Source organism: Tyto alba, unplaced genomic scaffold, assembly GCF_018691265.1.
Source record: "Tyto alba isolate M040663 unplaced genomic scaffold, T.alba_DEE_v4.0 Super-Scaffold_2, whole genome shotgun sequence".
Classification (NCBI taxonomy): Eukaryota; Metazoa; Chordata; class Aves; order Strigiformes; family Tytonidae; genus Tyto; species Tyto alba.
Window position 1 is genome coordinate 47,494,286 of NW_024881282.1, and position 15,681 is coordinate 47,509,966.

The window sequence follows — 15,681 nt, forward strand, 5'->3', positions numbered from 1 at the left end:
GAAAGCAGTTTGGAAAATGTTTTGGTACAGATGAAGTCACCTGACAAGGAGATGCATTCAGTCACGTTCAATAGAGAACTGCCTACAATCGTGAAAAAAGGATAGCAACATTAAGAATAAAGTTTAATAGTGGTGTTAGCTATATGTCAAAAAAAAAAACCAAACCAAAAGAAAAACTTGGCAAGGCAACGTAAAGAATACAGAATTATTCTTAGGTGAAAAAGAAAACAGAATTAATACTTCAGCTAATTTTTCAGTGTATTACCTTAAAGAGACGTCTGATTACACCATCTAAAACATCCCATTTTGTTTTTCCGCTGACTCCAATTGAACCTATCAGATATGCATGTGGCTTTTGATCCTGCAAAGAGAGGTTTTTGGAAACTGGATTAAAAATTGTGGTAATTAAGTTTCTATGAAGATTAGTATTTTTTCCAATGAGGAAAAATTATATTATTTAGAATGTGTGCTACAACTTTGTTAATAATCTCTGTGCAAGAAATAGGTATAGATGATATTACTTTGGTACATCTTCATATAGAAGGAAATACAGTATCTTATTCTGCTCTTGGTTTGCATCTGTGTTTATAAAGAGATGAATATAAATAAAAGTTGCACTGTATTTATAATTTTTTGTAATACAGAACATGAAAACATGACAACACAATTCCAAATTGATTACCTCAGCAACATATTCATAGTTGCACCCTATAGCGTCTGAGGCATAGATCTAATTTATAACAACTTTAAATGGAGATAGCAAGTCCCAGAACATCCTACTACTAATTAATGTAATGTCTGAGCCACCAAAAAGGCAGAAGGAGGCCATAGGACATTAGTCTATGGAGAATATCTAACTGTATTATACATGGATTACAGAGAAGAAAGCTGCTATGTTTAGGATATTTCCCTTCAGTTCCTGGCTGAAAATACTGAAACGAGCTGAGCTATTATACTGCAATATTTGCTTGAGCTATAATTCTGCATCTAGGCCTTTGGGTGATTAACTTACCTTGGCTCGACTATAGCCCTTGTTTATAGTGACTAAAATTTTCACACTATGACCTTCTTTGTGGAGTGCTCCATCAGTGACATCATCCAACAAAATATCTGCAATAAAAGAAGGGAAGTAAAGTGATCAACCAAACAAATCACATCAGTGATATTCACATCATCAGTTCAATATTTGTTCAAAGGATTTTTTGGTTAAAAAAAAAAAGGCTGCCATGACAACAACTTGCAATCTTTTTAATCAGTACTTATGCCTAATTTGCCTTTTTTGTTGGAGATGAAAAAAAGTTACAATTTGTCAATTTTTGAAGCAATATTAGGAGATTTAATCATGTAGAAATAACAGAGAATCCAGAAAAAAATAAATTCTTGCATTATAATCATGCCTTTGCTTTCCTTCTTTAGAACTTTTTTAAAATTACCATAAGTCCACAAATTAATGTTGTTTAAAACCTAAATTAAGTTTATGTCTTTGGACTCTCATTTTGCCATTTAGAATGTTGGGAGAAGAAAATCAAGAAATCCTTGCATTAATATGTTTGCTGCTAAGTAAAATAACATTTAATTTCTTGTTGCAGCTGACTTCTTACCTTCTGTACACATGGCATGGATAGGGTCCTTTTTACCTCCACAATACAGGCTTACAAACCATTTTCCTTTAGAAAACCACTTTGCAGTCCTCCAGAATATGGGACTCTGTATTCAGCCATTCCTCTAAGGAAAGGTTTAATTTTTGTTGGAGGTAAAGAATGCCTCTGTTTCTGCCTCTACTAATGTCTAAAATGAGAAAGCAGGAGGATGTATTTCTTACTGAAGGCTGCACCTGCAGCTTTATTGCAAGGGATAAAACTGCTGTCTTCCTCAAGAAGTTCTCTCAGATATTTTACTGCTAGACATTTAAACTATGAAATTAGGAGAGATTATGGATTTGCATTTTCTTCAAAGGCCAGCACAGTAATCCACTACCCTAAATCCTACTTTTTCTTATTGTGGTGATTGAATAAAAGCATTGACTTCATGTCATACTCTGCACAAGGTCAGATTTCATCCAAATTAAATGAGGTGCCAGTAAGATTCAGTCACTTGGTCAAAGCAAAACCAAAGAAGACTTTAGAATATGCCTTCAATTAATGTATTAAAAAATAAGTCCTCATGTAGCATGTTTGATAACTTACACCCAGATCTAGAAAGCAGATTCTGTTGTTGTGTTTTGTTTTACTTTTTTAATTTATTTAATTGATCAAATGAAGAAGCATTTTTGTTATGAGTTTAAACAAATCCATGCTTGTTTTATTCCATGCAGACAGTTTTTCTTTGCCACCAACACTTCACTTGTCTTGTGTTTTGACGTATTTGACAAACCTTAAGAGTTTTCATAATGTCATAGTTCATCTGAGGGCAATTTACAATATAACTGATTCCGCTGTGAAATTTTTCAATCTCTAAATGACCCTCATGTAGCTTTTTAAATACATTCTTCTGTAAATATTTAGGACTGAGGAACCACTCTCTGTGACTAGGAAAAAATTCCACTTGCTAAGAGCTCTCCCTCTCACTGACACAAGGGGCTAAGATGCCCAAAGGAGTCTGATTTCATGGTGGTGCTAATTGCTTTAATTACCTCCTGTCACACCTCCCCCCCTTAGGTGCACTACGGTGGTTCTGGCTCACTTGTGAGTTTTGGCACTCTTTTCATTGGACAGTACAGAGTCTTGTACTGGTCCTTGTTTGATGCTCTTTACTCCAGTGACTGATTGAAATATGGGTGTCTGTGATCACTGAGCCCTTTCCCAGCTTGCCAGTCATACCTATCTGGAACAGATGGTCATCCCCTTAGGAAGTAGCAATGAATAGCTTTGGTCGTATTCAGATGACCATGGTTGTTTGGAGATGCTGGTCTCCCAGAAAGTGCCATGACATTTTTTAATATGATAAGCCAAAGCCCTCATTATCTCTCTCAGCTTAGTCCCCAGCATGATTAGCCTTTCCATATCTCAGGGACTTTTGTTCAATAGTACTACAGCTGCCACAGAAATCCCACAAGACTTGGTAGGAAGCTGTTACCCAAGTTCCCTGACACGGCAACAAAATGATATTCACAATGATCAAAAAGGCTGGATTCATAATCAAATTAAATCCTCCACTCCTCATTAGGCACCCTTATTTCTTTAATTTCTTATAACCAAAAGTAATTACTTGCATGCTAGAAAAACATTTAGAACCAATAACACAGGTAATTATATAAAGCTTATATTTTGTTTATTCCTGTATCTAGATGGAGGTAGCACCAAGAAACAAAGTGCTAAGAACTGTTGCTCATGAGAGATTCTACAGTTACCATTTTGAAAAAAATCTGGGTTTGTTTTTGTTTTGTTTTTTTTTTTTAATGTGTGTGTATGTGTGAGAAGGAACCATAGTTAAACTTTTTCCCCCTGTTTTTGCAACACTACATTGTATTCCGAGGCCCAGCTCAGGTTCATCCACGCTAAAAGTTAAACCCGCCAAAAAAGTCAGCTGGAATGTAAATAAAAAATATACTGATTTTCATATAAAATATGATATTAACCAGAAGAAATATTAAAATATTCATGTAATCAATGACTGACAAGATAATATGACTAACTGCCAATCCAAATTATAGTCAGGCAGTTTGGCACATTCCCAGCTGTACTCTTGCCTAGAGTCTTTCTACAATTATTAGCCACATTTTTATTGCTTCCAGAGACTACATTATACTTTCTTTGGAGTCTACGCTAATGAACGCTGCCCTGCTTCTGCTCTGCTCCTGGTTCTAATGTTAGAGACAGTACTTCTGTTTCTTGGCTACATTATCAAAACAAGTGTAGAAGGCTTATTATCATAAACTCTATGGCATGGAAAATAATGTTCAGGATGTGGACCAAAGTTCTGCTTGCTTTCTCTCATTCTCATGAAGACAATGAGAATGCTTAATAAGCCAGGCAGGGTTTGGCTCCAGTGATAAATGGTGATCTGGTCCAACATAGGCTAACTAGATATATCACATTAAAAAAATGTAGGGGATAAAGCTAACTGAGACCACCTTCTGCCCCAGATGTAAACAGAGAATGAAGTTAAGGGAGCTGAATGATAGAAGATCTGTAAAGAAAAAAAAAAAGGTAGGTTTCATGTACTATGCTCATATTTATCCCATAGGGACAAGAGAATATATCTACACAGTTGTCAAGTATACTACAGCAGATACTATTCTTTTCAGATAAATTGTGAGCTAGATAACCAAAGAATCTGGTAAACTAAGTATGTAGAGAGTATCATAGCTAGGAACTAAGCAAACATAATAAACAGTCTATTACTATTATTTAGATCCTTCTAAAAGCTCTGTTTTCAGAAATGACTGCCAGCATTCCTCCTCATCTCGATTAGTGAATGTATATCTCACGTTTGCCTGAGGTGATATGAGGCATTTTAACTTTCAGGAATGCCTCTTATACATGGCCCATTAAGAGAGTGAAAATAATAAATTCTTACTAACTGCTGAGGCATGCATGTGCCCAAAATATGTTTACCTGATGTAACAGATTCTGTGATGTTTAAATTGTTCAGAGAAAGTCCTAGTGACTGCCGTGATGAAGAAGATGATGTGCTGCTTGAAGACTCTGATGATGGCCGGGCAGGTTTTCCAGTATTTCCAGTCTCTGCCTTTAAACGATCATTTTCAGCTTTCAATATCTCAATTTCATTCTGCATTCAAAAGAAATCAACATAAAAGCACAGGAGGTTACTCCTTTGGAAAACCACTAGGGGTGGCTATTCTGGTCCCTGCTGCAGAAACTAACTCGTTTACCACTTTCACAGCAGTATGTAGCACTATACTTCAGAAGGATATCACAGCCAATGAAAACTGGACTGCCTTCACTTCTGAAATGAAGAGAAAAACCCCATTGTTTTACCTCTTGCCTCCAGACAGTTCCTACATAATATAAGCTTCAAGCTTCCCTGTTTATTGTACAATTGACCATAATACAAGTGTGGTGAGAATTTTCCCAGCTATCCTCAGTTTTACAAGCTACTTTCTAGTGTCAAATATCTTAGGTAACAATTGGTTAAGAAAGTTATTGTTAAAACCTTGGATATGTCAGTGTTTCTAAAGTCACAGAAAATTATTATTGCCATTGAACGTAAAATTTAAGCAGTAATTTCACAGAGGAGAAATTAAATTAAAAATGGACAATTAGAAATTGATAGCTTAACAGTTTCATAACCTTTCTTGCTATCAGATAAGACTTTCTGATAATTCAAACATGGGATTGTTCACATAACAGCCAGCAAACCCTCTTTGATGAAAACATACAGTGACAGATGAATCAGAACAACTAGGAATTTTTTTTTAGCTAAATCCTCTGTGGTGCCAAGTGATTATTGAATGTACAATAATAAAATGAAAACTTAGCCTGAGAACATCCTGGTACCAGCTAAATCTAGCTTTCAGTCGCTTCATGAAGCACAGTACAAAGCAACTGCTTATTCTTGCAGACGGTTTTGCACATCAAATTTAATTCCACATTCACTAACACTCTGCTAAAAGTCCTATTCTTTTATGAAGACTGTACAGCTACATTATACAAGTAAAAACATAAGGGATAGCATCACAAAAACCCCTCCAACAGCTACAGAAAGATTAGATCATGTAGGCAAAGGTGAGGAGATAGTGAAAGGGAAGGGTCAAACCAACGAAATAGTGACAGAAGGTCATAGATGAATGCACAAATTTAGCATGGGATTCAATTCAGGAGCTATGGTGAAATGAGCCACGTGATATCCATCTACTCTGCAATTTATCCTTATTAATTACACAGTCTTTTAGCAGTCTTCCATTCAGCTGAGCTTTAGATTTTTAAGGTGTTTTGAATACACACAGTATTCATACCTCTTTCCCACCAGTCCTACTTTTTTGCCTTACCAAACCTCATAAATTCTCCAAAATGTTACAGAGTTTGGCAACTACAAGGTGGCTGCATCTCCTTTTTGGAAGACTTCAGAAGAAGTGGTGATTACCAGCAACAGCCTCTGAACTAGTCGCCTCTGTCAAGTTTTGGTGAAATGTAAATTTTGGAAGCCTGTGACTACAGCATACTCCTCTTTCAGGGGAGTTCACTTGGTTTAGGCACTCATATCCCAGTGTAAGACCATAATCAACTGGTAAGTCTTCACGTTCTGTTCTCCACCATGGCAATTAATTGTATTTTATCCCTTACAGTTCCTAAAATTAGTGGCTCCACATCAAATGACTTACTTATGTCTGGACAATTGAAACCCATGTTTACAGACCAGTTCTTAATTATTCTTCCCCCTAATTGTTCAGCCAAATATCTCAGCAATGTTAGCACTTAGTGGTGTGAGCACCTGGGAGGATGGCAGGTACCATAGATGTCAAAAGGTGTGGCTGAGACTGCTGTAGGCATGGCATAAACAAAGAGGTCTAGAAAAGGCAACAAGCACACCAAATATGGTACTTATGAAATCAGCCACTGTGGACTTCTATACAAAAGTGCCTACAGGTACACCTGACCTAAGCACCCAGCACAGAGGAATTCAACTGACAAGATACTTGGGCTGGATTCAGCTGTGTTAACGTGGGTTTCCAGTGTCATAAACATGGTCTTCCATGGGCAGAATGCTAAACCTACAAGTCCTGTGCAGATGTAAATACTTGAGGCTGGTCCAAACGGTAACAGATGCCTATAATCAAATGACTCAATTTCACCCTCTATACCTACCTTAGGATGATTTTAGGATAGCTCTCTAGGCCCCACTGCTACAGAACCAAAACTCAATTGACTACAACAGGACTTTATCACCTAACTCATACCTAGACATCTAAATGTAGCTGTCCTAGTCTTAGCCTGAATGCCCACCCCATGGCCTTGATTCTGTTTCCCAAATACAGGTCTAAAGTGCCTTCAGAGATGTCCTAGGTATCTCACCTGTCATTCCAGAAGGGCCCAGATCAACTAAAGGACCTATGTCATACTGTGTGGATGCTGTAGATACATTTGGGCACCCAATGTGATGCCAGACACTTGTATGTGGGTAACAGAACTGAGCCCCATAAAGCAATGTCTTCCACTAAAGAACAATGCTATTCTTTCTGTATCTTTTCAGCCTCATGAAAGGGAAGGTCGTCTGATGAAGAATGTGTTCAGGAAGGATTTGGATTGTTGTCACAAAATAACGTAGTGAAATTTTAGTGATGCTGGATACAATAAGTTAGTCTGATTTTACATTCTTTGCTTTGTGAAGCCACAACTGGGTTAAGAATCAGAAATTATGAGAGAGTATGCACATATACCTCTGCCTCCTACACAGCCCAAGTTGAAATCACTTCATGATCTGCTTGTCTGTAACATTGCTTTCCCCAGTCATAGGGTTTAGATCGCAAATATCCTTTGGGCAGTGATTATGTCTTCTTCCATACCTCTTAAACACACTTTTGCTATTAATATAAATGCTAAGTATATTATTATTATAAGGTGAACACTTATCAAGCCCATCCTTTGGAAGTATTGTTAATCTAGCAATTTACTTTGTATTGACAGATTTTGGGTACCTGAAACAAAGTCCTGGGAAAGGAAATACACCAGGCATACCTTTGGTGTGCACCCCTGTCATCACTTCAGCTACATACTGACCTGCATGCGGTTCATTGCTTCCCGAATCTGATCCAGATGGTGTGCAGAGCTGAGGGCTTCAAGACGAATGTCCGTTAATTTTAGCTCTTTCTCCCTCAGCTCACTTTTTAGCTGAAGAATAATTTCAGCCTCTGCTTCTGTGCACTCACAGATCCTAAAGAGGAGCAGGAAACAGGCAGGAGATTAAAGGAAAGTTCTCCCCCCTAAAGCAGTGCCATTACTAAATATCAAAGTTCAGAAAATGCTTGCTGCTGGTGAAACCTATGAGTGAAGAAAGAATCTTGTCAAATAAAACATGAAAAGGCTCAAATCGCAAATTAAAAAAGGAAAAAAGCCCTCTCCAGGTGAAATGATCAGCTTGCTTTATACCTTTTTAGTTTAGTTAGATACCTCACTATGGTGAGAAAAGGTTAAAAACTTTTCAGAAATCTTTTTTTTATAAGTGTGTATCACCCATTGGTTTTAATTAGATTTTATATCTGCATCATTTTATTGGTGCAAGTGTTATGTTTTTCCTAAGTATCAACAGTCAGAAGTATACTGATTAAACTGTATCACTGATATTTATTATCTGTTAGGCATCAACAGTTTTCTCTGTTTTGAACAGAACGCAAAGACACTGTTCTTGACTTCATGATCTAGAAGATTCTGATCTGTAATGGTTTTGATTTGTGATGGTTGGCGTTTTGCCTATAGTCTGTCATTTGGTAATGTAAGGTATCTGAAATCTTGCTGGTTGGTTTTGTTTGTTGTTTTTTTTTTTTTTTTTTTCTTTCCCTTTAAAGACTGGATTAAAAGTAGTCATCGTGATTATTTTTCATTAGCATTAATTTCAAGGGAAGAAACTATTGTGAGAAAAGATCAAAACATGACCCACAACTGTCCAGTTCTCATGTCAGACTGTTTTGCCTCTCTGTGTCATCATCAGACCTAGATCTGTTGCATAACAGAACCAGTAGAAAATAAAACACTGAATTTTGACTACGTTGTTACACTAAGCAATATTTTCAGTCAATTCACTAAATGTTATTTGTTCTTTATTACTGTCACTATCAATAGTTAATATTTGCAGAACAATTTAAATATGAAAAATATTTTATAGAAATAATTATTATTATTGTGATTATTACTACTAATATACAAACAAGAAACAGAGATCAACTTTTAATTGCCAGAATGCATGCAAATGCATTTTGGGAAAGAAGATGCAGCACTCTTCAGGTCAGCAGTTGGGTATACAACTCCATGCCCCACACTCAATTTTACCGGGATCTATGTTTGTAGACCACGTGACCGTTTTGCGTTTTCTTTGGTGCCCAGACTAGAGATGACCTGCATACACACGTATTAGACAGATGTAATTGGAAGAAAGTTAAGGTAATGGTTTAGAACATGAGACTCAGGTCAAGAAAATATTTAAAGAAAGTGTAAGCACAGGGAAGATTAAGAAGTTCATGGCAAATAAAAAAATATGGCAAATTGAAGAAGGAAAATAATGAATATTATTTACAACATGCAAAAATATTTTAAATGTGAGTAAAAATTAATAAAGACATATATTAGGATTTTTTCCCTCTATTATGATATAGTTCTTGTTTTGCTGTGTCCATACCTATGCTAACCAAATAAGAAATGAAATTTTATTGACACTCATATATTATCTCATACAACAATGTGGACAACTAGGAAGACATGTATCTATTTGTTGGCTATTTTTTTTTTTTTTTTTTTTTTTTTTCAGTACATTTTAAGAAGAGATGGACAATAAAGACTTTCACAAGCCAGCTTTAAAGAAGATAAAAATGAAGCAGGAAGCAGCACTACAGTTCTGCAAGAAGCAGGAAAAATCTGTCTAGACTGGTAAGATAAGCATAATCGAAGTAGAAAGTATAAACTGAATTTTCTTTTGCAGATTTCAGAGCTCTTCAATGCTCAGCTCCTACAAGTGTAAAATTACAAAATAAGATGAAACTTCATCAAAAGGAAGAAAAACAAAAAGATAGCATTCCCAAGCAGTCACAGAAAGAAGCTCAGAAGCCTGATCAGACTTCAGACAAAGGTTCAAAGTAGTTAGAAAGAAAGAGTTTTACTTTTTCTTTCTTGTTTCAATCTCAGGATTTTTAAATCAATAGTTTTCTTTGGGTAGGAGCACGTAAGTCATGATCTCTGAACAGAGTCAGCTGACAATTATGAAAAGTCTTGAAGGTGACAGAAGCTTAAATTTTGCAGTGGAAAACCAAGTCTTCCGAATAAAGTAACATTATCAGTATAACAGACAAATAAATTAATCTAAATAAATATATTTTATGTGATCTCTCTGTGGAAGGGAAGGAATCTATGTTATCCTGTGTAGAAAGGTCACCATAATAAAAAATACAAGAATATAATCAGAAGGATCAGTGTTTAAATATGGTATGGAGGAATAGCCAAAAGGCTGTGATCTGGACAGAGTTTAGGAAGTTAAGGTTCAGAGACCAAATAGTCATGAGAAGGGCCTGGGATGAAAGACAAGATACATAGTTTTGCCCTTAATAAATCCCGGGAACACCAGTACATCTAGAGAACAAGTCAAAGAGACAAATTAAAAAACAGCGCTGGCAGAAAAGAAAGAGGATAAGGTTATGAGCACAGATCTGTGAATCATGAGTAAATGCTTTTGAAGAATAAAAGTGTTGTGTTTAAATTCAGCTATTTTTATTAAGGCTTTTACTAGTGATGTTTAATCTGATAATAAATTAGACTCAAGGGTCCCAAACATGTAGAAATCCTCTCCCCAAAACACAAAGATACCTGAAACCACAAAAATGTGAACTTCTTATAAAAAAAACAACAAAACTAGACATACAGATGAGTTATTCCTCACTACTCTGTACAGAATGTGAAGAAACAAAAACATTTATTGTGGAGGGGTTTCTTCTGTGAGAATATTTCCTCTCAAACTCCTAAACTTAGTATATAAAAACCAAGAGAGTCTATGGGATGTTAGTCATAAAAGGCACCTAACCTAACACAGGGAAATTTTATTCTAAAGCTCAGTAATCAGTCACAAGACTAGAATTCCCTGAATGCTTTAAGGAAGAGTAGTTGTGACCTGATTATTCTCAATTAGGACAAGGAAAGTAAGGCTGGCATTGGTAGCATGCATTTGTTGGTTCAAAGAGGTTGATTTCCCCAAATTGGGAAATGTTATGAGTTTAGCAGAATGAAAAAAAAAAAATACTTAGAAGGATATGAATGGGAGCTGAGAACTTCATAAGAAGAACATATTAGAAATCCAAAAAATAATAAAGAAATGGGACAGCTTTTGACTGATGACTTACTGTCAGTCCTGAAACCTTAAGGATAGTGCTTTGAATGAAAAATAAAAACAAAATTGCACAAAAAAAATCCAAGGTGATGAATGAAGGGAAACAGAATAAAAATTATATAAGTTAATAGCTGCAAAGTATATACAATAATATCAGAAGGATGAGTATCTTTTAAAAATTCATAGCTACCTGGAAAATAAAATGACATTTATAGTATGTCATGAAGAAAGGAAATTGTAGTATTTGGCCTTTACTAAGTGGATATGATGAAGTTGTTAATGGTGCAGGGAGAGCACAACATAAGCTTTGGATATGCATTTGGAAAGAAGTTTGTACTGCTAGATCATTCTGGCTAAAGGCTGTGTAAAGAGAAGAGAATGACCTAAGAAAGAGCTAATGGAAAAGTAATGTGTAAATGGAGTGAAGCTCATGAGATATCTGGCGAATGGATGGAGCATGAGATTAAAAGATCACGACTGTTGGCAATGGTTTCTGAACTGCAAATGGCCACACTTGAGGAAGTCTGTTTCACAGTCCGTCCTACCTGAGAAGAAAAGTTTGCCAAGAGAGAGACTTACGCAGATGCTGACTGTGATGGTTTCATTGATGTTGCCCCACACTCTCCTGAGCTGTGGGGCAATTTGGGTGATGAAGGAAGAGAGGAGTCTGTCAACTCTTCTATGTCTGAATGTGAGGAAGGAGGCTTGGTGGACTTCTTCTTTCCAAAGGCCTGTTTGAAAGAGCTTCTTAGCTGGAAAAGAAACATAGAGTAAGATTATTTTCCTTGTCATGGCAATTTGTGTGCAGCTCATGTTTTGAAGAGTTAGTTTGCAGATGCCATCCTAGCCACTGCCTGAGGTCAGTATACAGAAGCAAGGTATTAACATATGCAACACAGTATCTCTAAAAACATGATACAGTGCTTTTTTTTTTTTTTACTTTATTAATCCAGCGCAGCGCAAACATAATGCTATGGGAAAAGTGCAGGACGGAGTGGTACGGCTATGGAAGGGGGGTGCTCATTTAAAACCATTAAGCCCCAGTGGAATCCCATTCCCATGGCATTCCCTTCAAGGGCTGGCTTTAAATAACCACTTTGCATCTAGGTACAGGCAGAACCTTCTGTTACTAAATGCTGAAATCAGAAGTCCAATTTATTAGGTTTGCCAATTTACTTTCCCCGTTAAAAATTTGAATGACCAAACTATGGAAGTATTATGTTTTGGATCACAAGCAACAGGATTTAAGCTGGGACATGAGGCTTGCTTTGTTGTACTGCTGAGAAGAATGTTAGCTGAAAGGTATATACTCTTTGCTGCAGTTTCCTTTAGAGTAGTAAGATCTCTGAACATACAAGCATTGCCTTTTCCCTCTAGAAGCTCTTATCCAGTATTGAAAAGGGACAGAATAGCCAAAGAGCCATTTATTTCAGGAGCCAAGATGACAATGGTTTTGTATGCAGTGAATTTTAACTAGCCCATTCATTGTTACCTTTGTCTAAATACAGAAGTTGTTCATCTTAGGAAAAATGTGGTTGTTTTTTGTTTTTATTTTCAGAAAGTTTTTCTGATTAAAATTGTATAGAACTCAATGACAAACTGGTTCCTCTATAAAAAATGAGGTATTCAAACATGTTATTTTCATCATATAACTGGAGAGTGGGGAGTGTGACCACTGATCAGAGAAACATTATTTAAGTCCTTTGCAGCTCATGATATCTAATGAGAAAAAAATGGATTTTGGCTACACTCCCCCTTTCTATAGTCTAAACTTTGAGATTAAAATGAATAGAGACAAACTGAGAAGACATACAGGATAATCTGTTTTTAGAAGGTATAAGAGCCTACTGCCAAAATAAATAGCAATCATGCCAAGATAGGGTTCTTTATAGGTGCATGCCAAATTTTCCATGGTTTATATTCACCTCACTTCCTCTAGAGTTCACCTTGCAGAAACATGAAAGAGTGTGGAATTACAAATCAAGGGAATGAAGGCTGATCAGTATTTTAAAACAAATGTTTATGCAGGTAATATTTTTAAAACAACAAAAACATATTTTTTTATTATTTACTGAAAGTATTTGATTAAACCCTTAGCACTATGTGGTATTTCTGTGTTCCAGTTAAGAAGCGTCTCAATTTCTTTAAACTCTGTACTGCTTTTACATGAGAATTCTTAACAGATTTCAACTCCCTTCATTGCTGGGTAACATATTTGAATCAAGCCTTTGACTCAAACTCCGACTGAATAGAATTCAAACAGGGTTTCAATGTGGCCCAGAGATGGTTTTGGTCACAACAGTTATTTTAAGTTTTTTGTTTTGGTTGTTTTTATTTTTTTAATTATCCTGACTTGTGAAAATAATTGCCCACTGATGTTCAACAATTTTTAGTTTTCTAGTAGTGTCACAATATAAATACATGTGAATTGCTTCGTATCTGTCTGGCCCCACAAGAATATTGTAGATGAAATGGACCATAATGATACTCAGGCTCTAGGGAACAACATAATAGCTAAAAGATAGGTTTAAACCTGCTGAGCACTTACCCAGTTTTTCTTTTTCTTTTTCTTGGAGTCAGCGTCATTACCACTGCCAATGCTTGAATGGCTTGTAGCACTGTTGATACTGGAAACACTTTCTGAAGAATGTTGCCGCCTTATACGTAAATCTAAAGAAAAGAAATTACTGTAAAATCCATCTGTCTCTGTTTCAATATAATAATAATTCTTGTATTTATGTAGCATCTTCTTCCTCAAAGGGAGCCTAAATGAACAGAAATTACATTGATGCTTGCAGTGGCTTGGATTCAAGCTATTGTAGCCTGTGAGAAACCACATGGTGGTCAACAGGGATGCATTCGAGTAGCCTAACGTTTAGACAGCTTCTCCAAACTGAGGCCTTATTGGCATGAAGGCAATGACCCTTCACAGCAACCTCTGCAGGTGTAACCTTGTAGCTAAACAGTTTCTGTTTCAGATGGATTACTTGTCTTATTTCTATCACATATACTATGGTTCTTTTTCTGAGGAGCATAGGCACTACTTGACTTGTAGCATGCTTAATCAGTGTTCAAATTCTACCTTCCAATATACCATGATAGAAATAAGCAGCCAGGAGCACGTTAAAAATGAATGAAACAAAATAGCTAAGAAGTGGAGAATATTAGAAATGGTTGGTGAGGCTTATGAGTTTCAATTTCTTAAAATTCTCTGATAACTATAACTTAATCACTGGAAAATATTCTTGCAGAACATATCCACTAATACCAAGGGAAATTCCTTTTTAGATTATTTTTTATTTCCTGTAAGTTAGTTTTGTTATACTTAAGTAATGCAATGAAATGACCTCAAGGCAAGCATCTAAATAATGATCTCTTTAAAGAAAGATCAATGACACTCTCAAAACTGAATGCTATTATTTTTTTTTTCTTCAATTCATTCATTTGCTGTTGCTTATAAACAGGCATATTAAAGTATATGTTTATCATGTGACATTTGTCTGACTGCAATGACAAACTCATTCAGAATCTGGAATTCAAAATGCCTGTTTTCCTGCACTCATTTAGCACCTCATGAAGGAGCTGAGCTGTTGTCAGTCTGTCTCTTAACAATGACTACACTAGATTTCAGAGTGACAACTTACACTGGATTTTCAAGCTATAACTGTGTTTTGCCATAAGCATTCGCTAGTGTCTTGGGTGTACTACAATTCACAACTGCAGTGACAGGGTTAACTCTTGACACCCAGCAATCAATTCCTGGCCACCCAGTTCTGAGAAAACAAGGCTTTAGGAACTCTGGCAAACAGGAAGCTTGTGCAAGATTTCCAGCTCTGGAAATACCACAAGTATGCCTACCATTCATTGCAGAATGTGCTTGCCTTTGCAACAGAGTCCTCAGAACAACACAAAAGTAGTGACTTAGCTTTTTTTCTGGGGTGAAACTCTACATTTATTTTAATAGTGACAAAAACATACCTTTGTGGGTATGATCAGGACCATTCAAGGCTCCTTGAATAGCAGCTTGTGCAGCAGAATTCTGGGCTTTCAGCATTTCAATGGTTTCCCTTAGCTCTATAAGCTCAGATTCCTGTGGGAAGAGCAAAGAGAGCTCAAAATATATGGCACAAGAACAATGTTTGTCTAAGCTAAAAAAATTGACAAGAGTGGTCAAACCAAAGTTCATGGGACTGCTTGGGTGAACATAAGGGCAATAACTAAGTAGAATATATATTTTCTCTCCAAAGATATTAAACTCAACAAACATATTCTTTTGCATTTATTCTATATAAAGTAATCATGCTATTTTTAAGGAGAACAAAACATTTTTAATAAAGATTAATCTAAAAAGGGTCTCAACTGAACTATTCGTTATAAAGTTAAGAGAAACCCAACAATTTTATTGCAAAAGACAATTATACAATTTGAATTACATCCTTTGGTATATGAGGCTATTGTTTAATTGATGAATCTAAACCTGAATTTGTGATTTTTTTCAAAAGATATAACTTGTTAACTTGTTAAATAATAAGTAAATTTAAAAAACCCTGTTTAATAGCAACTGTCCTGCAAGTTAATTAAAATTACTCCACGTGAGTGCAGGAAGTTCTGTATTAGAATACATAGCCAATTTTAATTAAAAAATAGCTTTTCTGACTGCTGCATTAAACCTGTCCTTCCAGCCTGTATTTATAT

The 15,681-nt window shown here is 36.0% G+C and overlaps 1 protein-coding gene across 10 annotated transcripts in view; it reads right to left on the bottom strand.

The window, feature by feature from the left end:
* Nucleotides 1–15,681, bottom strand: part of NAV3 (neuron navigator 3) — a 417,901-nt gene that overhangs the window by 13,553 nt on the left and 388,667 nt on the right. For all 10 annotated transcript variants that reach the window (XM_032999780.2, XM_042792193.1, XM_032999779.2 and 7 more), the window contains 7 exons: nt 14,965–15,076; nt 13,535–13,656; nt 11,566–11,738; nt 7,680–7,833; nt 4,557–4,731; nt 1,013–1,110; nt 266–361 (listed from right to left, as the gene is read on the bottom strand). In XM_032999780.2, the coding sequence (XP_032855671.1) occupies nt 266–361; nt 1,013–1,110; nt 4,557–4,731; nt 7,680–7,833; nt 11,566–11,738; nt 13,535–13,656; nt 14,965–15,076 (930 nt within the window). The remainder of the gene's footprint in view (nt 1–265; nt 362–1,012; nt 1,111–4,556; nt 4,732–7,679; nt 7,834–11,565; nt 11,739–13,534; nt 13,657–14,964; nt 15,077–15,681) is intronic.